The 20,101-nt window shown below is 68.8% G+C and overlaps 4 protein-coding genes across 10 annotated transcripts; 2 read left to right on the top strand and 2 right to left on the bottom strand.

Moving 5' to 3' along the window:
* The first annotated feature begins 9,613 nt into the window (after window positions 1-9,613).
* BCAP31 (B cell receptor associated protein 31) lies at window positions 9,614-11,671 on the top strand. 3 transcript variants are annotated; one of them, XM_064503455.1, is made up of 8 exons: window positions 9,614-9,745; window positions 10,091-10,188; window positions 10,313-10,413; window positions 10,538-10,682; window positions 10,768-10,903; window positions 11,017-11,128; window positions 11,213-11,313; window positions 11,383-11,671. In XM_064503455.1, exons 2-8 carry the CDS (start codon window positions 10,097-10,099, stop codon window positions 11,419-11,421), a joined length of 726 nt encoding a protein of 241 aa, XP_064359525.1. In that variant the 5' UTR covers window positions 9,614-9,745; window positions 10,091-10,096; the 3' UTR covers window positions 11,422-11,671. The 3 variants fall into 3 exon arrangements, with proteins under 3 accessions (XP_064359525.1, XP_025970867.1, XP_025970875.1); XM_026115082.2 differs by having other exon boundaries at window positions 11,014-11,128; XM_026115090.2 differs by having other exon boundaries at window positions 9,698-9,786; window positions 11,014-11,128.
* A 101-nt stretch (window positions 11,672-11,772) lies between these two features.
* TAFAZZIN (tafazzin, phospholipid-lysophospholipid transacylase) lies at window positions 11,773-16,254 on the bottom strand. 3 transcript variants are annotated; one of them, XM_064503453.1, is made up of 11 exons: window positions 16,117-16,254; window positions 15,160-15,315; window positions 14,951-15,079; window positions 14,177-14,222; window positions 14,016-14,101; window positions 13,678-13,758; window positions 13,231-13,272; window positions 12,606-12,668; window positions 12,284-12,336; window positions 12,134-12,211; window positions 11,773-12,035 (listed from the first exon to the last, which is right to left on the bottom strand). In XM_064503453.1, exons 2-11 carry the CDS (start codon window positions 15,266-15,268, stop codon window positions 11,946-11,948), a joined length of 777 nt encoding a protein of 258 aa, XP_064359523.1. In that variant the 5' UTR covers window positions 15,269-15,315; window positions 16,117-16,254; the 3' UTR covers window positions 11,773-11,945. The 3 variants fall into 3 exon arrangements, with proteins under 3 accessions (XP_064359523.1, XP_064359522.1, XP_064359524.1); XM_064503452.1 differs by having other exon boundaries at window positions 16,050-16,180; XM_064503454.1 differs by lacking the exon at window positions 13,678-13,758 and having other exon boundaries at window positions 16,050-16,180.
* A 148-nt stretch (window positions 16,255-16,402) lies between these two features.
* Window positions 16,403-18,450, top strand: DNASE1L1 (deoxyribonuclease 1 like 1). 2 transcript variants are annotated; one of them, XM_064503447.1, is made up of 8 exons: window positions 16,403-16,543; window positions 16,894-16,982; window positions 17,057-17,143; window positions 17,225-17,337; window positions 17,437-17,549; window positions 17,639-17,796; window positions 18,045-18,141; window positions 18,260-18,450. In XM_064503447.1, exons 1-8 carry the CDS (start codon window positions 16,403-16,405, stop codon window positions 18,386-18,388), a joined length of 927 nt encoding a protein of 308 aa, XP_064359517.1. In that variant the 3' UTR covers window positions 18,389-18,450. The 2 variants fall into 2 exon arrangements, with proteins under 2 accessions (XP_064359517.1, XP_064359516.1); XM_064503446.1 differs by having other exon boundaries at window positions 17,225-17,549.
* On the bottom strand, window positions 18,441-20,028 carry TSR2 (TSR2 ribosome maturation factor). Of its 2 annotated transcripts, XM_064503458.1 has the most exons (5): window positions 19,672-19,926; window positions 19,097-19,187; window positions 18,894-18,985; window positions 18,653-18,811; window positions 18,441-18,568 (listed from the first exon to the last, which is right to left on the bottom strand). In XM_064503458.1, exons 1-5 carry the CDS (start codon window positions 19,897-19,899, stop codon window positions 18,491-18,493), a joined length of 648 nt encoding a protein of 215 aa, XP_064359528.1. In that variant the 5' UTR covers window positions 19,900-19,926; the 3' UTR covers window positions 18,441-18,490. The 2 variants fall into 2 exon arrangements, with proteins under 2 accessions (XP_064359528.1, XP_064359529.1); XM_064503459.1 differs by lacking the exon at window positions 18,653-18,811 and having other exon boundaries at window positions 19,672-20,028.
* Window positions 20,029-20,101: the final 73 nt, after the last annotated feature.

The raw sequence follows: 20,101 nt of genomic DNA, 5'->3' as shown, positions 1-20,101 counted from the left end.
CCGCACGAGCCCGTAGGAGCCTGCCGCGACCCCGTGCGAGCCCGTAGAGGCCCGCACGAAGCTGTACGGGTCCGCCGCGAGCCCATGCGAGCCCGTAGAGGCCCGTACAGGCCCGCAGGAGACCGTACAGGCCCGCAGGAGCCCGTGGGAGCCTGCCACAAGCCCGTGCGAGCCCGTAGAGGCCCGCACGATCCCGTAAAAGCCCGTACGCACCCGCACGAGCCCGTACGAGAACGCCACGAGCCCGTGCGAGCGCGTACAGGCCCGCACGAGCCCGTATGGGTCCGCATGAGCCCATAGGAGCCCGTGTGAGCCCGTGTGAGCCCGCAGAGGCCCGTAGAGGGCCGCACGAACCCGTACAGACCCGCACGAGCCCGTATGAACCCGCCGCAAGCCCGTGCGAGCCCATAGCGGCCCATACGAGCCAGTACAAGCCCATACGCACCCACACGAGCCCGTAGCAGCCCGCCACGAGCCCGCGCGAGCCCGTAGAGGCCCGCGCGAGCCCGTAGGAGCCCGCCGCGAGCCCATGCGAGCCCATAGAGGCCCGCACGAGCCTGTACTGGTCCGCCACGAGCCCGTGCAAGCCCGTAGAAGCCCGTACAGGCCCGCACGAGCCCGTATGACCCCGCCGTGAGCCCGTGCGAGCCTGTAGAGGCCCGCACGACTCCGTACGGGAACGCACGAGCCCGTAGGAGCCTGCCGCGAGCCCGTAGGAGCCGGTAGGAGCCCGTAGAGGCCCGCACGAGCCCGTACGAGCCCGTACGCACCCGCACGAGCCCGTAGGAGCCCGCCACGAGCCCATGCGAGCCCGTAGAGGCCCGCACGAGCCCGTAGATGCCTGCACGAGCCCATAGGAGCCCACCGCGAGCCCGTGCAAGCCCGTACAGGCCCGTACAGGCCCGCAAGAGCCCGTACAGGCCTGCACGAGCCCATAGGAGCCCACCGCAAGCCCGTACGATCCCGTAGAAGCCCATAGGAGCCCGTACAGGCCCGCACGAGCCCGTAGGAGCCCACCGCGAACCCGTGCGAGCCCGTGGAGGCCCATACGAGCCCATACGGGCCCGTAGGATCCCATAGCAGCCCGCCGCGAGCCCGTGCGAGCCCGTAGAGGCCCGTACACGCCCGCACGAGCCCATACGGGCCCGCACGAGCCCGTATGACCCCGCCGTGAGCCTGTGTGAGCCTGTAGAGGCCCGCACAAGCCCGTACAGGCCCGTAGGAGCCCGCCACGAGCCCATAGAGGCCCGCACGAGCCTGTACGGGTCCGCCACGAGCCCGTGCAAGCCCGTAGAAGCCCGTACAGGCCCGCACAAGCCCTTATGACCCCGCCGTGAGCCCGTGCGAGCCTGTAGAGGCCTGCACGAGCCCGTACAGGCCCGCACAAGCCCGTATGACCCCTCCGTGAGCCCGTGCGAGCCTGTAGAGGCCCGCACAAGCCTGTACGGGAACGCACGAGCCCGTAGGAGCCCGCCGCGAGCCCGTGTGGGCCCGTAGAGGCCCGTATGAGCCCATACGGGTCCGCACGAGCCCATAGGAGACCACCGCGAGCCCGTGCGAGCCCATAGAGGCCCATACAGGCCCGCATGAGCCCGTACAGGCCCGCACGAGCCTGTAGGAGCCCACCGCGAGCCCTTACGAGCCCGTAGAGGCCCGCACGAGGCTATACGGGTCTGCCGCAAGCCCGTGCGAGGCCGTAGAGGCCCGTACAAGCCCGCACGAGCCCGTACAGGCCCACCGTGAGCCCGTGTGAGCCCATACAGGCCCGCACGAGCCCGTAGGAGCCAGCCGCGAGCCCATAGAGGCCCACACAAGCCTGTACGGGTCCGCCACGAGCCCTTGCGAGCCCATAGAAGCCCGTACAGGCCCGCACGAGCCCGTACAGGCCCCCACGAGCCCGTATGACCCCGCCGTGAGCCCATGCGAGCCTGTAGAGGCCCGCACGAGTCCGTACGGGAACACACGAGCCCGTAGGAGCCTGCCGCGAGCCCGTAGGAGCCCGTAGAGGCCCGCACGAGCCCGTAGGAGCCCGCCACGAGCCCATGCGAGCCCGTAGAGGCCCGCGCGAGCCCGTAGGAGCCCACCGCGAGCCCGTAGAGGCCCGCACAGGCCCGTAGGAGCCCATACAGGCCCGCATGAGCCCGTAGGAGCCCACCACGAACCCGTGTGAGCCCGTGGATGCCCGTATGAGCCCATACGGGCCCGTACAAGCCCGTGTGATCCCGTATGAGCCTGCACGAGCCCGTAGGAGCCCAACACGAGCCCATGCGAGCCCGTAGAGGCCCGTACATGCCCGCACGAGCCCATAGGAGCCCGCACGAGCCCGTAGGAGCCCGCCGCGAGCCCATGCAATCCTGTACAGGCCCGCACGAGCCCGTAAAGGCCCGCACGAGCCCGTAGGAGCCCAACACGAGCCCATGCGAGCCCATAGAGGCCCGTACACGCCCGTACGAGCCCGTACGGGGCCACACGAGCCCATAGGATCCCACCGCGAGCCCGTGCGATCCTGTAGAGGCCCGTACACGCCCGCACAAGCCCGTAGGTGGCTGCCACGAGCCCGTGCGAGCCCGTGCGAGCCCGTACGATCCTGTAAAAGCCCGTACGCACCCGCATGAGCCCGTACGAGACCGCCACGAGCCCGTGCGAACCCGTAGAGGCCCGCACGAGCCCGTAGGAGCCCTCCGCGAGCCCAAGCAATCCTGTACAGGCCCGCACGAGCCTGTACAGGCCCGTATGGGATTCTAGGACCTCGTACGGGCCTGCACAAACCTGTAGGAGCCCACCGTGAGCACGTGCAAGCCCCTAGAGGCCCACACGAGCCCGTGCAGGTCCGCACGAGCCCATAGGAGCCTGCCGCGAGCCCATGCGAGCCCATGCGAGCCCGTAGAGGCCCGTACACACCCACACGAGCCCGTACGGGCCTGCCCGTGCCCGTAGGAGCCCGCCGCGAACACGTGCGAACCCATAGAGGCCCGCACGAGCCCGTAGGAGACCGTAGAGGCCCGTACACGCCCGTACGGGCCCGCACGAGCCCGTAGCAGCCCACCACGAGCCCGTGCAAGCCCGTAGAGGCCCGTACAAGCCCGTACGAGCCCGTACGCACCCACACGAGCCCGTACGAGACCGCCACGAGCACGTGCAAGCCCGTAGAGGCCCGTACGAGCCTGTACGGGTCCGCACGAGCCCGTAGGAGCCCACCGCGACCCCGTGCAAGCCCGTACAGACCCGTACAGGCCCACACAAGCCCGTACAGGCCCACACAAGCCCGTGCGAGCCCATGCGAGCCTGTAGGATCCCGTATGGGCCCGCACGAGCCCGTAGGAGCCCGCCGCGAGCCCGTGCGAGCACATAGAGGCCCACATGAGCCGGGACTGGCCCGTACGGGTACGCACGAGCCCATAGGAGCCCGCCACGAGCCCGTGCGAGCCCGTAGAGGCCCGCGCGAGCCCGTATGGCTCCGCACGAGCCCGTATGGCTCCGCACGAGCCCGTAGGAGCCCGTAGAGGCCCATAAACACCCGTACAAGCCCGTACAGGCCTGCACAAGCTCGTAGGAGCCGGCCGCGAGCCCGCACGAGCCCGTAGATGCCTGCACGAGCCCGTAGGAGCCCGCCGCGAGCCCGTGCGAGCCTGTAGAGGCCCGAACGAGCACGTGCGGGTCCACACGAGCCGGTAGGAGCCCGCCATGAGCCCGTGCGAGCCCGTAGAGGCCCGTACAGGGCCGCACGAGCCCGTATAGGCCCAAACGAGCCCATATGAGCCCACCGCAAGCCCATGAGGGCCCGTAGAGGCCCATACGAGCCAGTACAAGCCCGTACGGGCCTGCACGAGCCCGTAGGAGCCCGCCGCGAGCCCGTGCGAGCCCATAGAGGCCCGTACGAGCCCATAGAGGCCCGTACAGGCGCGCACGAGCCGGTACAGGCCTGCACAAGCCTGTATGACCCCGCCACGAGCCCGTTCGAGCCTGTAGAGGCCCGCACGAGCCTGTACGGGAACGCACGAGCCTGTAGGAGCCCGCTGCGAGCCCGTAGAGGCCCGTACACGCCCGTACAGGCCCGTACGGGCCCGCACGACCCCATAGGAGCCCGCTGCGAGCCCACGTGAGCCCGTAGAGGCCCGCACAAGTCCGTACAAGCCCGTACGCACCTGCATGAGCCCGTTCGAGCCCGCCACGAGCCCGTAGGATCCCGCACGAGCCCGTAGGATCCCGTACAGGCCCGCACGAGCCCGTAGGAGCCTGCCGCGAGCCCGCACGACGCCGTAGAGGCCCGCACGAGCCCGTAGGAGCCCGTAGAGGCCCGCATGCGCCCGTACGAGCCCGTAGAGGCCCGCATGCGCCCGTACAGGCCCGCACGAGCCTGTAGGAGCCCGCCGCGAGCCTGCCGCGAGCCCGTAGAGGCCCATAGGAGCCTGTATGAGCCCCTATGAGCCCGTAGGATCCCGCCGCGAGCCCGTGCGAGCCCGTAGAGGCCCGTACACGCCCGTACAAGCCCCTACGGGCCCGCACAAGCCCGTAGGAGCCCACCACGAGCCCATGCGAGCCCGTAGAGGCCCATACGATCCTGTAAAAGCCCGTACGCACCCGCACGAGCCCGTACGAGACCGCCACGAGCCCATGCGAGTCCGTAGAGGCCCGCACGAGCCCGTACAGGCCCGAATGAGCCCGTAGGAGCCCACCGCGAGCCCATGCAAGCCCGTAGAGGCCCATAGGAGCCCGTATGGGCCCCTATGAGCCCGTACGATCCTGTAGAAGCCCATGCGAGCCCGTAGAGGCCCGCACGACCCCATACGGGCCCGCACGAGCCTGCCGTGAGCCCGTGCAAGCCCGTAGAGGCCCGTATGAGCCCCTAGGATCCCGTATGAGCCCCTAGGATCCCATACGGTCCCGCACGAGCCCGTAGGAGCCCACCACAAGCCCGTGCGAGCCCGTACGGGCCCATAGGAGCCCGTACGGGCCCGCACGAGCCCGTAGAGGCCCGCCGCGAGCCCGTAGAGGCCCGTACACGCCCGTGCGAGCCCGTGCAGGCCCGCTCGAGCCCGTATGAGCCCGCCGCGAACCTGTGCGAGCCCGTAGAGGCACGCACGACCCCATACGGGCCCGTGCGAGCCTGTACGAGCCCATACGGGCCCGCACGAGCCGTAGGAGCCCGCCGCATGAGCCCGTACAAGCCCTTAGAGGCCCATACACGCCCGTACGAGCCCGTACGGGCCCGCACAAACCCATAGGAGCCCGCCGCGAGCCCATGCGATCCTGTACAGGCCTGCATGAGCCCGTACAGGTCTGTACGGGATCCTAGGACCTCGTACGGGCCTGCACAAACCTGTAGGAGCCCACCGCGAGCCCGTAGAGACACACACGAGGCCGTAGGAGCCCGTACGGGCCCGCACGAGCCCATAGGAACCCGCCGCGAGCACGTGCGAGCCCGTAGAGGCCCGCACGAGCCCGTGCAGGTCCGCACGAGCCCGTAGGAGCCATCCGCGAGCCTGTGCGAGCCCGTAGAGGCCTGTACGAGCCCGTACGAGCCCGCCGCGAGCCCACGCGAGCCCGTACAGGCCCGCACGAGCCCGTAGGAGCCCGCCGCGAGCCCGTAGGAGCCTGTAGAGGCCCGTACAAGCCCGCACGAGCCCATACGCACCCGCACAAGCCAGTAGGAGCCCGCAGCAAGCCCGTGCGAGCATGTAGAGGCCCGTACGAGCCCGCACGAGCCCATAGGAGCCTGCCGCGAGACCTTGCTAGCCTGTACGGGCCCGCATGAGCCCGTACGCACCCGCACGAGCCCACCGCGAGCCAATGCGAGCCGGTAGAGGCCCGCACGAGCCCATACGGGCCTGCACGAGCCCGTAGGATCCCGTAGGGGCCCGCCGCGAGCCCGTAGAGGCCCGCACGGGCCTGTAGGATCCCGTACGGGCCCGCACGAGCCCGTAGGAGCCCGCCACGAGCCCGTAGGAGCATGTAGAGGCCCGTACGAGCCCGTACGGGTCCGCACGAGCCCGTAGGAGCCTGCTGCGAGACCTAGCTAGCCTGTACGGGTCCGCATGAGCCCATACGGGCCCACACGAGCCCGTAGGAGCCCGCTGTGAGCCCGTGCGAGCCCGTACAGGCCGGTACGAGCCTGTAGGAGCCCACCGCAAGTCCGTACGAGCCCGTAGAGACCCGCACGATCCTGTACGGGCCCTCTGCGAGCCTGTAGGAGACCGTATGGGCCCGTACGAGCCCGTAGGAGCCCGCCACGAGCCTGTGCAAGCCCGTAGAGACCCGTACGATCCCGTACAGGCCCGTGCGAGCCCATAGGAGACCGTACGGGCCCGCACAAGCCCGTACGAGCCTGCCGTGAGCTCATGCGAGCCCGTAGAGGCCCGCACGGACCCGTAGGAGCCCGCCGCGAGCCCGTAGGTGCCCGTAGAGGCCCGCACGAGGCTGTACAGGCCCGCACGAGGCCGTAGGAGCCCTCCGCGAGCCTGTAGGTGCCCGCCGCGAGCCCGTGCAAGCCTGTAGAGGCCCACACGAGCCCATAGAGGCTGCCGTGAGCCCGTAGGAGCCTGCACAAGCCCGTAGGAGCCCGTAGAGGCCCACACGAGCCCGTAGAGGCCCGCACGGGCCCATACGAGCCTATAGGAGCCCACCGTGAGCCCGTAGGAGCCCATAGAGGCCCGCACGAGGCGTAGGAGCCCGTACGGGTCTGCGCGAGCCCGTAGAGGCTGCTGGGATCCCGTTGGGGCTGCTGCGAGCCTGTGCAAGCCCGTAGAGGCCCGTGTGAGCCCGTACGGGCCCATACAAGCCCATAGTAGCCCGTACGGGCCCGCACGAGCCCGTAGAGACTGCCGTGAGCCCGTGCGAGCCCGCACGAGCCCGTACGGGCCTGCACAGGCCCGCAGAGGCTGCCACGAGCCCATGCGAGCCCATAGAGTCCCGCATGAGACCGTAGTGGCCCATACGAGCCCGTAGGAGCCCGTACGGGCCCGCACGAGCCCGTAGAGGCTGCCGCGAGCCCGTGCGAGCCCGTAGAGGCCCACACGAGCCCGTACGGCCCCGTACAAGCCCGTAGGAGCCCGTAGAGGTCCGCGCAAGCCCATAGAGGGTGCCGCGAGCCTGTGTGAGCCCATAGAGGCCCACACGAGCCCGTACGGGCCCACACGAGCCCATAGAGGCTACTGCGAACCCGTGCGAGCCCGTAGAGGCCCGCCCGAGCCCGCAGAGGCTGCTGCAAGCCCATACAGGGTGCTCCCCCACGCTACTCCGACCGCACAGTAAACTGCACGACAGCCCCCACGCACCCCGTTCCGCCCCCCCACCTCCGTGGCCCCGGGGCACCCCTCTTCCCCACCACATCGTCAGCCCGCACCGCCTTCCCTGGTCCCGGTGGTGCTGCGGCGCCCGGGACGCTCCCAGCCACCGGCACCCCCGCCGCACGTGGGACCCGCAGCCTGCAGTGCGCCTCCCCCAGCCCCACTCACCTCCTCCGCGGGGCGGCTACCGGGCAGGTCCCGGCGGGCCGTGCTCCGCGGCAGCTCCGCTGCCCAGGTCCTGCCCCAGTGCCAGCTCCCCCCCAGCTGTGGCCCCAGCCCCTAAATGTGTGCCTGCCCTTGCCATCAGCCCCACCTGGGGCCCCTCCCACCTACCCAGCCCCACCTGGCATTCATCCCAGCCCCAGGGCCCGCAGCTGCGGCCCTGCAGGAACTGGGCAGGGGGCCTGGCCATCAGCCCCATCAGGGACAGCTGGGGCTGCCAGGGCAGCAGAGGCACCCCCACTCTCCTGACAGCAGCTTGTTGCAAGCTGAAGGGAAAGCCCTGGGATGTAGAGTGTGGAAAGGGGAGTATGCAGAGGACAAGAGAACAAATCAAGAGCTCTGAGTGCAACAAAAGTTAAAAAAAAAAAAAAAGAAAGAAAAAAAAGAAAAAAAAGAAATAGAAAAGAAAAAGCAAACAGAGTGACTCTGGGGGCACCAAAAGGAGGGCCCTGGGGCACACCGAGAAGCACCCAGAAAACTCTGGGACAGGAGAGAAAGCTAAATGGAGACCTTTGTGACATGCTGGAAAACAAACACAGGGCCCCAGGGCACCCTGAAAGGCACGCAGAGGGCTGGGGGGCAACCCAAAATGTGAGTTTGGGGGGTCCTGAAAGCATCAGAGTGCAAATAAAGGGCTCTGGGGCAAACCAAAATACAAATGAAGGGCCTTGGTGCACACCAAAGAGGCAATAAGGCATGTTACAGGATTCAATGCAGCTGACAGCATCATGCCTGGAGGCTCCCCCCATCCCCACAGAAACTCTGTCTCCCAGCTCCGTGCACACAAGCCGTAGCCCCAGACACACGAGGCACATTGTGGAGCGCTGAAAGCACATCTGGGAGCAGTCTGGGGACCTCACGCAGCCCTGGAGGGGCCGTGGCTGCCCCAAAGATGATGGGAAACACCCTCAACAGCCTCAAGGGCCCAGGCAATGCAAGAAGAATTGGTCCATAGAGGCCCGCACGAGTACATACGAGCCTGTAGAGGCCTGTGTGAGCCCATATGATCCCGTAGAGGCCCAAATGAGCCTGTACAAGCCCGTACAAGCCCGTACGAGCCTGTAGAGGCCCGTGCAAACCCATATGAGCCCACAGAGGCCCATATGAGCCTGTACAAGCATGCAGAGGCCAGCACGAGCCCGTACAAACCCATACAAGCCTGTAGAGGCCCACATGAACCCGTAGAGACCTGCACAAGCCTTTACAAGGCCATAAAGGCCCGCATGAGTCCACACAAACTCGTATGAGCCCGTGGAGGCCTGCACAAGCCCATACAAAACTGTAGCTGCCCGCACAAGCCTGTATGAGCCCGCACAACCCCGTAGCAGCCTGCACGAGCCTGTATGAGGCCGCACGACCCTGTAGAGGCCCGCACGACCCTGTATGAGACTGTACGAGCCCATAGAGGCCTGCATGAAACCATACGAGCCCGTATGAGGCTGTCCAAGCCTGTACAAGCCCATAGAGGCCTGCACGAGACTGTACAAGCCTGTCACAACCTATACGAGCCCAGGGAGTCTGTACAAGCCCGTACGAACCCTCACAAGCCTGTAGAGGCCTGCGTGAGCTCATACGAGCCCACAGAAACCTGCACAAGCCTGTAGGAGCCCAGAGAGGCCCACATGATCCCATAGAGGCCTACAGCAGCTGGTATGAGCCCAAATGAGCCCGGCACGAGCCCACATAGGTCCATACGAGCCCATACGACCCTGTACAGGCCAGCACTAGGCCTCGGGCTTGTACAGGCTCATGCCAGACTCATTCCGGCTCGTATCGGCTGCTGCGGGCCTGTACAGGCTCGTGCAGGCTTGTACGGGCTCCTGCCTACCTCTGCAGGCTCTTGTACCGTCTCGAGCCTGTACAAGCCCCTACGAGCCCACAGATCCCATAGAACCCGTCCCAGTGCGCGTTTGTGCTGGGCTCCGCGGGCCCGTACTGGGTTGTCACAGGCTCTAGCAGCTCGTACCACCCGTCCGCTGTAAGAATCCGCAAAAAGCGCGAAACCGGAGGGGTTCTCTTTCCAAAACAGGCCCCGTCCACAACCCGACCCGCTCCACAGACATCCGCGCCGGAAGTAGCTCTCGACACTTCCTCCCGGCCTTGTCCGGATGTCGACTTGCCTCTTTCCGCCTCGGTAGCCGCTGGGATGACGGCGGCACTTCCGGTCCCCGGCTGCGATTGGGCGAGGCGGGCCGGCTGGGGGGCGGGATTTCCTGCAGCGCCGCTTCCTGTTTCTGGTAGGGGGCTGTGGGGCCCTGGTGGGCGCCGCTGCTAGATAGTGAGAACGGGGGTCTCCTCTTGGGGTGGGTGGGGTGTGTTAGATGGCGGTTCCGCTCGGACGGCTGGATCCCCTGACGTGGCGGGGTGCCCGGACGCCTAGATCCCTTTAGAGGAGGAGAGGCGACCCTTAGGACGCTCTCCGCGGGGCCCGGACGCCTGGGTCTCTTTGGGGGAGGGAGAAACGGCCCTTGAGTCTCTCGCGGGGGTGGGGGGTGGGGTCCCGGGCGCCTGGGTTCCTCCGGGAGAGGGGGAGGGTAGACACGCGGGTCCTCAGGCCGCTCCCCCTTTCCCCCCGGGGCCAGGCTGCCATGAGCCTGCAGTGGACCGCAGTTGCCACCTTCCTCTACGCTGAGGTCTTCCTCGTCCTGCTGCTCTGCGTCCCCTTCATCTCAGCTGCCAGGTAGGGGCTGGGGGTCACCCGGATGCTGGGGCCTCTTTTGTGTAGTGGGGGGGGGGCAGTGATGAGGGGCATCTCTGACCTACCCCCCCCCATATGCATGCTTTGACGTCTCATCTCATGGCAGATGGCAGAAGATCTTCAAGTCACGCCTGGTGGGCCTGGCCGTGGCCTACGGCAACACTGTCTTCGTCGTCCTCATCGTCATCTTGGTGCTGCTGCTGCTGGGTGAGCGCCTGGGGCAAGGGGGGGGCAGTTAACAAGGACGGGGGGCTTGTTACATGGGGCCCTCCCAGTGCAGGGTTCCTTGCTGGGAGCACTGGGAGCGCCTTGCTGAGTGCCGTCCGCCCAGATGCCCTGCGGGAGACCCGCAAGTATGACGTGGCTGAGCGGGTGTCGCTGCAGAGCAGCCCTGGTGCCCTTGAGCACTTCCACATGAAGCTCTTCCGAGCCCAGCGCAACCTCTACCTGGCTGGCTTCGCCCTGCTGCTTTCCTTGTGAGTCCCTGCAGGGCGGCAGAGGGGGGGACGCAGAGAAGGGGGCCCAAGCGTCGAGCTGACCATCCTCCCCCGCCTCCCGCAGCCTGCTGCGCCGACTGGTGACGCTCATCTCCCAGCAGGCCGTGCTGGGCGCCTCCACTGAGGCTTTCCGCAAGCAGGCGGAAGGCGCCAGCCAGGCTGCCCGCCGCTACATGGAGGACAACGACGCCCTGCGCAAGGTACCAGTGGCGTTGGGGGGGCGGGGGGAAATATCTCCAGACACCTGGGCCCCTTCGGTGGCCCCTCATGTGCCTCCATTTTCCATCCCCCCCCTCACCCTGTCCTGCAGCAGCTGCAGGAGGCGGGGGGTGACAGCCGGGCCCTGATGGCTCCCCACGACGAGAATGAGAGTCTTAAGGCCAAGGTGGAGAAGCTGAAGGAGGAGCTGGCAGCCAGCAAGCGCAGTAAGAGCGGCTGGGGAGGGTGCTCGGGGGGCCCTGGGGGGCTCTGGGTTGTCCCTGATGCCCCCCCCCACGTCCTCCCGGCAGCACTGGAGAAGGCAGAGAATGAAGTTCAGGCCATGCGGCGCCAGGCGGAGGGGCTCACGCGGGAGTACGACCGCCTGCTGGACCAGCATGCCCGCTTGCAGGTACTGGGGGGGCACTGGGAACACTGGGGAGGGGCACTGGAGGCTGCCCCTAAACCGGCGCCCCCGCAGGCAGCCCACGATGGCCCCAGGGACAAGAAGGAGGAATGAGAGCCAGCTGCGACCCCACTGCCAGCGAGGTGCGTGCTACAGCCATGCCCCCGGGGCAAAGCCACGCCCTGCAGGGCCAGGCCCCGCCCCCCACCGCAAGGACCCTGGCGGGGAGGGCGGCGCTGCTCAGGAGGACCCGAGCCCCGTTTTGGGGGTTTCCAGGTGTCTGCACTGTGGGGGAGGGGCGCCCCCTTCCTCCCCCCCCCCCCCCCCGGCTTCTGCTTCAATAAACACGTGGGATCAAATCCTGGCTCTGGCTCCCGGAGGCCTGGGCTCCCCCAGCGCCCGGCGTTGCGCGGTCTGGGTGCCCCCGCTCTGCTCCCCCCAGGACCCAGGCGTCCGAGGCGGTGGCCGTGTCTGCAGTAGCTTTATTGGGGGGTAGGGAGAGCCCTGGCTGCCCCCCGGGGCAGCTGGCATCACCACGGAGCAGCAGCGTCCCTCCGCGGAGCACCCCACGTGCTGCCGGCCGGGTGTGGGGCCAGCGGAGGGGGGGGCCAACATCGCCTTGGGGTGCCCCCCCGGTGCTATGGGGCCAGGTGCAGGGCCTGGGCCTGGGCCCGCAGTGCCTCAAACTCCCTCTGCACAAAGTCCGTCAGTGCCTTGCGCATCTCCATCTGGGGGCGGGAGAGCCGGGGGGCTGGTGGTGCTGTGGGGCAGGGCCACGCCCACCAGCCCAGCCCCCCTGCTGGGGGGCAGCCCCCCAAGTGCTCACCGCTGAGGTGCCCTCGGCGCGGAGGCGCTGCAGCAGGGGGCGGACGCTGAAGGGGCGCCCCACAACCACCGTGATGCGCTGGGGGAGAGTGTCAGCACCCTATAGCTGGCCCCACAGCTCTGCCCCGTGGCCCCACCCCATAGCACTCACCTGCCCCACACGGGGCACGTAGGGGGGCGCATTGGGCAGCACATCGTTCATGCCTGGTGCAGGGGTCAGCAGCGGTGGCAAGCGACGGGGGGGGGGAGTGGCCCCAGGGCGGGACCACGGCCCCCCCACGGCCCCCTGACTGGAGCCACCCATTCTCCATGTCTCCCCACATCCTCCAGTGCCCCCCATCCCTCTGCATCCCCCCATATTCTCCACCTCCCCCCAGCCTTGCTCACCCCTGTGCCCGCCTTGTCCCCCCGTCCCGCCAGCCCCCTGTCCCACATGTCCGTGCCCCTCCCGTGCCCCACACGGCATCGCTCACCCCCGTGCCACAGGGGCAGGATGACGGGGTCGAGGCGGCACTCGGCCAGGAGGCGCCCGATGCCTGCGGAGAGGCACAGAGAGGGCAGCTGAGGGCCAAAGCGGGACTGAAGGGTGCAGCTGGGGGTTGGAGGAAGCAATTGGGGCCAGTTGGTGGGCAACTGGGGCAGGTGGGGGCAACAGGGGACTGAGAAGCAGCTGGAGCATTTGGGGGGGGCAGAGGGGGTAATTGGGAGCAGAGAAAGCAGTTGAGGGTCAGTTCTACCAGGTGGGGGGCCGAGGGGGCATTTGTGGGGCAAAGAGAGCAGTTGGGGGGCTGGAGGGGGCACTTGAGGGGCTAAGAGGGGCAGCTGCAGGTTGGAGGAAGCAATTGAGGCAGTTGGGGGAAGAGATGAGGTCTTTGGGGGGCAAGTGGGGGCAAGAGGGGATTGAGAAGCAGTTGGGGCACTTGGGGGGCAGAGGGGGTAATTGGGAGCAGAAAGAGCAGTTGGGGGTCGGGGGCCAGGTGGAAAGTCGAGGGGGCACTTGGGGGGCAAAGAGAGCAGTAGGGGGCCTGGAGGGGGTACTTGGGGGGCAGTGGGGGATTGGGGGGACACTTAGGGGGCAGTTAGGGGTCAGGACCTCACCCCACTTGAAGCGCACGAACTCCTGCCCCACGGTCACTTTGCCTGCAGGGATGGGGGATCGTGGGGGGGGCAGCAGGGGGACCTCCAGGGCCTCCCAGTGCTCCCAGTCCCTCCCAGTGCCCTCAGGGAGACATGCATCCCATCCCCCAGTACTCTTGGTCCCTCCCAGTACCCTCCCAGTGTCCCCATTGTCCTTGGGGAAACGTGACTCTGGTTCCCCCAGTGCTCCCAGTCCCTCCCAGTACCTTCCCAGTGCTCTCGATATCCTCAGGGAAGATGTCCCCCCCCCCATCCACCAGTGCCTCCCAGTGCTCCCAGCATCCTCGGGGAAGACGTGCGCCCCGTCTCCAGTGCTCCCAATACCCTTAGGGAAGATGTGTGCCCCATCCCCAGCGTTCCCAGTACCCTCGTGGAAGACATGCGCCCCATCCCCAGTGCTCCCAGTACCCTCGGGGAAGACGTGCACCCAGTCGCCCTGGTTGAGCTTCTCCAGGATGAAGTCCATCCCCCGCTGGTAGACGCCGTCCCCTGGGCACCAGGCCGGGCACTAGGATCTTCCTAGTACGGACTGGGAGCTTCCCAGTATCGACTGGGACTCTCCCAGTGCAGACCGGGACCAGCCCAGTACAGATTGCAAGACCCCCCAGTATGGACAAGGGCCCATGCCTGGTCTCCACCCTGCTGCGTCCCAGTGGCTCCTAGTGGCTCCCAATTGCCCCCCAGTGGCTCCCAATTGCCCCCCAGTGGCTCCCGGGGGCCCCCTTGCCCCCCGGGGCAGGCAGCACCTCGGCAGACGGGGACACAGCGGCCCAGGCTGAAGAAGCGGGAATGCAGCTCGCGGGTGAAGCAGATGTCGGCGGCCGCAGGGGTCCTGGGGGCAAGACAGGGTGATTTGAGGCAGAAATGGCCGCCCCCCCCCCCCCCCCGCCTCCCACACCCTGCTCACCAGCGCATCTTGTGCAGGCTCCAGACGTGCCGCAGCTTCAGGATCCCTGGGGGGAGGGGGTTACCGGGACCCCCCCAAAGCCCCCCCCCAAGCCCCACAAGGTCCCCAGAGCACCTCAGGGACTCACAATGCACCTTGGGGACCCCAGTGCCCCCCAAAGCCCAATGGGGACCCTCAAGATCCCCCTAAAGTGCCCCAAGGACCCCTCAAAGCCTCTCTGGGACCCCCAGAACACCCCCAGGGCCCCCCCAAATCCCCCCAGGGACCCCCAAAGCACTGCCAGGGACACCCAGGACCCACCAGGGACCCCCCAAAGCACCCCAGAGCCCACCAGGACTCCCCCAAAGTGCCCCCCATGCCCCTCAGAGCACTGCCAAGGCACATCAGCACACCCCAGGGACCCCCCTAAAGCACCCCTGGGACCCTCCAGGAAACCCAGAGCACCCCCAAGACTCACCAGGATCCCTCCAAAGCCCCCCAAGGACCCACAGGAGCCCCCAAAGCCCCCCCTGGGACTCCCCAGGAAACTTAGAGCACCTCCAGGACCCCCCCCAAAGCCCCCCCGGGACTCCCCAGGAAACTCCAGGACCCCCCCAAAGCCCCCCAAGGACCCACAGGAGCCCCCAAGGCCCCCCGGGACCCCCCAGGAAACTTAGAGCACCTCCAGGACCCACCAGAATCCCCCCAAGGCCCCCCAGAGTGCCCCTAGGGCCCCCAGGACCCCCCCCCAAAGCCCCTCAGGACCCTCCAGCATCCCCCAGGCCCCCCAGCTACCCCAGAGGTGTGGGTCATCCATGCAGGAACGGTGGTTGGCAAGGGTGAGCAAGGGGGTGGCGGGGCCGCGGCGCTCCAGCAGCTCGTGCAGCACCTCGGCATTGTGCACCCGCAGGCGGTTCAGGTACCCTGGGGGGCGGCCATGTGGCTTAGCCGAGGCGGCAGTGACCGCCCCCCCCCCCCCCCCCCCGGTTCCGTGGGGCACTCACGGGTCCAGATGCAGCTGTAGGTGCCCACGAGGCCGGTGATGAGGCGGCTGGCCAGGGCCCAGGGCAGCGGGGGGCCAGCAGGGAAGGGCCAGCTCACGGCCAGCGGCATGGTGCCATTGCGGGGGGGGGGGGGGGGGGGGGGGCACGTTCTGGGCCCTGGGGAGCACCCGGCGCCATCAGCCCCACAGAGAGCCCCAAGTGCCCCACAGACCCTTCGTGATCTCCCTTTTGCCCTACAGATCCACCCAATGGGCCCCTCCGTGCCCCACAGACCCCCCAATTGCCCCACGGATCCTCCCAATGAGCCTCCATTGCCCCACAGCCCCCCCCCAACTGCCCCACAGGCCTCTCATGATCTCCCCTTTGCCCCACGGACCCCACCAGTGAGTCCCTCAGCACCCCACAGACCCCATGATGAGCCTCACAGACCCTACAGACCTCTCTAAATGCCCCACAGATTCACCCAGTGAACCTCACAGGCCCCGTAGACCCCCCCAATTGCCCCACAGATGCCCCCAATGTGCCCCACAGGCCTCATAGAGCTCTTATGATGTCTCCTTTGCTCCACACACCCCACAACGAGCCCCCATGGCCCCAAGGACCCACCCAGTAGCCCCGCAGATCACCCCCAGTGTGCCTCCCAGGCCCTATAAACTGCCCCAGTTGCCCCACAGATCCCTCCTAATGTCTCCCTTGCCCCACAGACCCCCTTATCACCCCCCACCCGCCCCACAGACCCTTTCAAGAGCTCCCACGAGCCCCACAGCCGCCCCCCCCAGTTAGCCTCTTGGTGCCCCCCAGACTCCCCATAGCCCCCTGGACCCCCCTTTTGCCTCACAGATTCCCCCCCTTGCTGCCCCCTGCCGTAAAGCGCCTCCGCGTGCCCCCACCGCGTGTCGCAAACGCCGAGCCGCAGCCCCCCGCCGAGGCCGCCCGCCGTAAAGCGCGCCCGCTCACGGACAGTCGCAAAGGCGCCGCCTCGCCGGGGGTAGGTGAGCGGAGAGTGGGAGCGGGGGTCCCGTCAACCGCGCCGCGATGTCGTAAACACCGTCCCGGAGGACGCGGAGCAGACGAGCGCCGCCGCGGAGGTTAGAGAGGGGGAAATGAGGCGCACCATAGAGTAGCCGGAAGTGCGGGTACAGCGCGCATCCGCTCTGCCGCCGGGGCAGGAAGGGGGGGCCTGCCCCATGGGGCGGGGGCAGTTAAAAATATCCCGGCTGGGACGGGACGGGCGGCCGCCGCCATGGGGCCGGCCGTGGGGCGGGCGCTGCTGCTGGCGGCGCTGCTGGGGGGTGCCGCGGCCTTCCGCATCGGCGCCTTCAACGCGCGGCGCTTGGGGGGCGGCAAGGCGGCGCGGGACGACGTGCGGGGGGCGCTGGGGCGGGTATGGGGCGGGCTGGGAGAGGGGGGGTATGGGGCGGGGGGCCCGGACTGGGGGGCAGGAGAGGGGTTTGGGGTGCGAGAGAGGGCGGGCCATGGGGCAGCGGAGGGGCTGGGGAGGCAGGAAAGGGCGGGTATGGAGCAGGGGGCAGGCTATGGGGCTGGGGGGGCAGGAAGGGGGGCCATGGGGCCGGGGGGGGCAGGCCATGAGTCTGGGAGGAAGGAAAGGGCAGGCTATGGGGCAGGAGGGGGGCTATGGGGCTGGGGGGAGCAGGCTATGGGGCAAATGAGAGCTACATGGGTATCAGTGGGGCTGACAAGGGCATTAACAACCCCCCCTTCCCTCCCCCCCAGATCATCACCCGCTGCGACATCATGGTGCTGCAGGAGGTAACGGACACCAAGGGGCAGGTGGTGCCCCTGCTCCTCAACACCCTTGACAGGTGGGGCCCAGGCAGGGGGGGCAAGGGGTGCCCAGGCAGCCAGGCCCCCATGTCACCCCCCCGCCTCCCCACAGCACGGCGGGCCCTGGCGCCTACCAGGCCCTGAGCAGCCCCCCCCTGGGCCGGGGATCCTACCAGGAGCGCTATGTCTACTTCTACCGGTGAGCCCAGCGGGCCCAGGCATCCGGGGAGAGGGGCCCAGGCATCCAGGCCCTGCTCCCACAGCTGCCCCCCTGCCGCAGGCCGGGCCGGGCCCAGCTCTGGGACTGGTTTGTGTACGAGGACACCCACCCACAGCGCCCCGATGTCTTTGCCCGGGAGCCCTTCGTGGCCCGCTTCAGCCTGCCCAGCCCAGGTGAGCGGTGCCCAGACGCCAGGGCCCCCCGCTGCCGGGCATTGGGCCCCCCCACTCCTGGATGCCGGGGCCCCCTGACGCCTTCCCCCCGCCCCCCAGCGCTGCCGGAGCTAGTGCTGGTGCCACTGCACGCGGCACCCGGGGCGGCTGAGGCTGAGATCGATGCCCTCCACGACGTCTACGAGCGGGTGCGGGAGCGCTGGGGCCAGCAGGTACAGCGGGGTCCGGGCACTCCCTCCCTCCCCCACCGTGGGGGCCCTAGCGTCCAGCTGAGTCCCCCCCCAACTGCCCCCCCCGCCAGGATGTGCTCTTCCTTGGCGACTTCAACGCAGGCTGCGGCTATGTGGCCGCCAGCCGCTGGGGCCGGATCCGGCTGCGCCATGACCCGCCGTTCCGCTGGCTGCTGGGGGACGACAGCGACAGCACCGTGCGGGGCTCTACGCACTGCCCCTATGACCGGTGTGGGGCAATGTGGGGTGCTGTGGGGTGGCTGTGGGGTGATGTGGAGCAGCTGCAGGCGCTGTGGGGTGGCCATGGGGTGATGTGGGGCACTGTGAGGCAGCCCCAGTTCTCAACCCTGCCCTGCCCTGGCACAGGGTGGTGGCAGCCAGAGAGCGTGGCCAGGCCTGGGTGGTGCTGTGTGGGGGCTGTGGGGCACTGTGGGGTGGCCATGGGGCAGCCCTGGCCCTCACCCCGCCCTGGCACAGGGTGGTGGTGGCTGGTGAGCGCAGCCAGAGCCTAGTGGTGCCGGGCTCAGCCAGAACCTTCAACTTCACGGCACACTTCGGGCTGACCGAGGAGCAGGTGAGTTGGACGCTGGGCCCCCGAGGGGGCTGGGGGGGGGGGGGTGTGCGCCTGGATGCCAGGGCCCCCAGAGCTGTGGTGACGACAGGGGCCCCGGTGTTCCCCCCCCCCCCCCAAGGCGCTGGCGGTGAGTGACCACTACCCGGTGGAGGTGGAGCTGGCGCTGGACGGAGCCTGGGGGGGGCCCCAGCATCCCCCGCTGGCCCTGCTGCTGGGCCTGGGGGGGGCCCTGCTGAGGCTGCCCTGAGCCCCTGGATGCCTGGGCCTTCCCCCTAGGCCATAAAAATAAAAAGAGCCTGTGGAAATCTCCCCGCCGCTGTGGGGTGTTCCCTTTATTGCCCTCCCCCCCTCACTTTCGCCTCCTCTGCACCAAGGTCCAGGCATCAGGGTCCGGCGGGGGGTTGGGGGGGGGGCTGCAGTCCATGGCCTGGGGGCAAAGGGGGCAGTGAGGGGCGCCGTGGGGGGGCCACTGCGCCCTTCCCAGCCCCGCTTGCATTCCCCCCGCCCTCACCTCGGTGGCATCCTCGCGGCCTCCGGTGTCCTTGGGGGGGACGGAGGCAGCAGCCCGGTGCGCAGGGCCGGGGCAGCCCAGGCGGGCCACAGCGGCCCCCACGGCAGCTGCGTCGCCCCGCGCTGCCAGGGCAAAGAGTGCCACGAGCTGCCGGCTTACCTGGGGGTGGCAGGGGGGCTCAGCTGGGGCCGGGGGCCCCATGGCATGTCCCCCCCCGCCCCCCCCCCACAGCGTGTCCCACCTGTGCCAGGCTGCCGTCTTCCACTGCCGTGTCGAACTCATTGTCCATCACCTCGGCCAAGAAATCCTCCACCTCCTCTGGCTCCAGGTCAGCTGTGGGGATGAAGCTGTTGGGATGGGCGGGGAAGGCCCAGGCATCCCCCGGGACGGGACGGGAGGGCGCAGGCATCCCCCACAACGGAGGCCCAGGCGTCCGGGGCTCACCATTGCGCTGGAAGAAGTCCTGCAGCGCCGCTGCCAGCCAGGCTGCCTTCTCGGGGCCCTGGGCGCCGCCGAAGCCGTTCTCCACCGCCACCTGCCGAGGGACACCTCGGGGACCCCCGCAGCAGCGTGGGGTGCCCCACTTACCCCCCAGCATCCCCACGGCAGGCACCTACAGGACTCCTGTGCACTATCCGCGATACATAAGGGATCCTGCCACCCGACAGGATCCCTATCGGGGCTCTTGCCACCCAGGTACCTATAGAAGACAGGCAGCACGGGATCCCTATAGGGACTTATGCATCCCCGGGTACCTATAGCGGATGCATGCCAGGGGATCCCTGTAGGGAGTCACTCCCCACCCCGGCTGCCTATAGAAGATGTGCCAGGAGCACGTGCAGGGTGTCTATAGGGGAGCCGAGCCGCTCCCGTGGGGTCTCTATGGGGGTGATGTATAGAAGCCACAACTCTTTCCCCCCGCCGCTTCGCCAGGGCGTGCGGGCACCAGCCACCGTCTCCCCGGCCATGCGCGGAGCCCCCCTGCCGCCTACAGGGGCCGCGTACGGGGCCGCCCTCACCTGCAGCGCGGCCCAGGCGCCCAGCACGGCCCGCACACCCTCGGCGAAGAGCGCGGGCGCCGCCATGTCCGCGCCGGCGGGCGGGCGGGCGGGCGGGAGGCAGGCGGCGCAGCCGAGCGCCGAGAGCTCGGCGGCTCCAGGCCCGCGCAGCGGCGCGCCGGGAGGGTCGATCGGAGGGAGGGGCCGGGCGCAGCGCGGGCCCGGGCGGCGGCGCCCCGTTGGCGGCATCCGGTTAGCGGCGCCCCGCCGCAGCCCCGCGGACTTCCCGGCGGGGAGCTCGCTCGCTGTGGGCCGTCTGCGGCCGCCATTTTGTCCGGCGAGGCCCTCGCGCCATCGCCATCGCCCGCGGCGAGGACTGGGGGTGCCGCCGCGGCGGGACCGGCACTGGGGCCGGCTCGGGGCCGCCCGCTCGGCGCGGGGCGGCGGCGCC

Source organism: Dromaius novaehollandiae, chromosome 37 (assembly GCF_036370855.1).
Source record: "Dromaius novaehollandiae isolate bDroNov1 chromosome 37, bDroNov1.hap1, whole genome shotgun sequence".
In the NCBI taxonomy this organism is placed as follows: Eukaryota; Metazoa; Chordata; class Aves; order Casuariiformes; family Dromaiidae; genus Dromaius; species Dromaius novaehollandiae.
This window is presented reverse-complemented; position numbering and strand designations above follow the sequence as displayed.

Coding starts and splice junctions, on each gene's coding strand:
- TAFAZZIN (XM_064503453.1), bottom strand. CDS start 15,268: ATGCCGCTGGCCGTGAGCTGGCCCTTCCCTGCTGGCCCCCCGCTGCCC. Junction 14,102..14,176: donor AGCCTGCACAAGATGCGCTG/GTGAGCAGGGTG, acceptor TCTTGCCCCCAG/GACCCCTGCGGCCGCCGACA. Junction 13,273..13,677: donor GGTGCACGTCTTCCCCGAGG/GTACTGGGAGCA, acceptor CCATCCCTGCAG/GCAAAGTGACCGTGGGGCAG.
- BCAP31 (XM_026115082.2), top strand. CDS start 10,097: ATGAGCCTGCAGTGGACCGCAGTTGCCACCTTCCTCTACGCTGAGGTC. Junction 10,414..10,537: donor CTTGGTGCTGCTGCTGCTGG/GTGAGCGCCTGG, acceptor CCGTCCGCCCAG/ATGCCCTGCGGGAGACCCGC. Junction 10,904..11,013: donor ACAACGACGCCCTGCGCAAG/GTACCAGTGGCG, acceptor CCTGTCCTGCAG/CAGCTGCAGGAGGCGGGGGG.
- TSR2 (XM_064503458.1), bottom strand. CDS start 19,899: ATGCCGCCAACGGGGCGCCGCCGCCCGGGCCCGCGCTGCGCCCGGCCC. Junction 18,986..19,096: donor GGACTTCTTCCAGCGCAATG/GTGAGCCCCGGA, acceptor TCATCCCCACAG/CTGACCTGGAGCCAGAGGAG. Junction 18,569..18,652: donor GCCGCGAGGATGCCACCGAG/GTGAGGGCGGGG, acceptor CTTTGCCCCCAG/GCCATGGACTGCAGCCCCCC.
- DNASE1L1 (XM_064503446.1), top strand. CDS start 16,403: ATGGGGCCGGCCGTGGGGCGGGCGCTGCTGCTGGCGGCGCTGCTGGGG. Junction 17,550..17,638: donor GGGAGCGCTGGGGCCAGCAG/GTACAGCGGGGT, acceptor CCCCCCCGCCAG/GATGTGCTCTTCCTTGGCGA. Junction 17,797..18,044: donor ACGCACTGCCCCTATGACCG/GTGTGGGGCAAT, acceptor GCCCTGGCACAG/GGTGGTGGTGGCTGGTGAGC.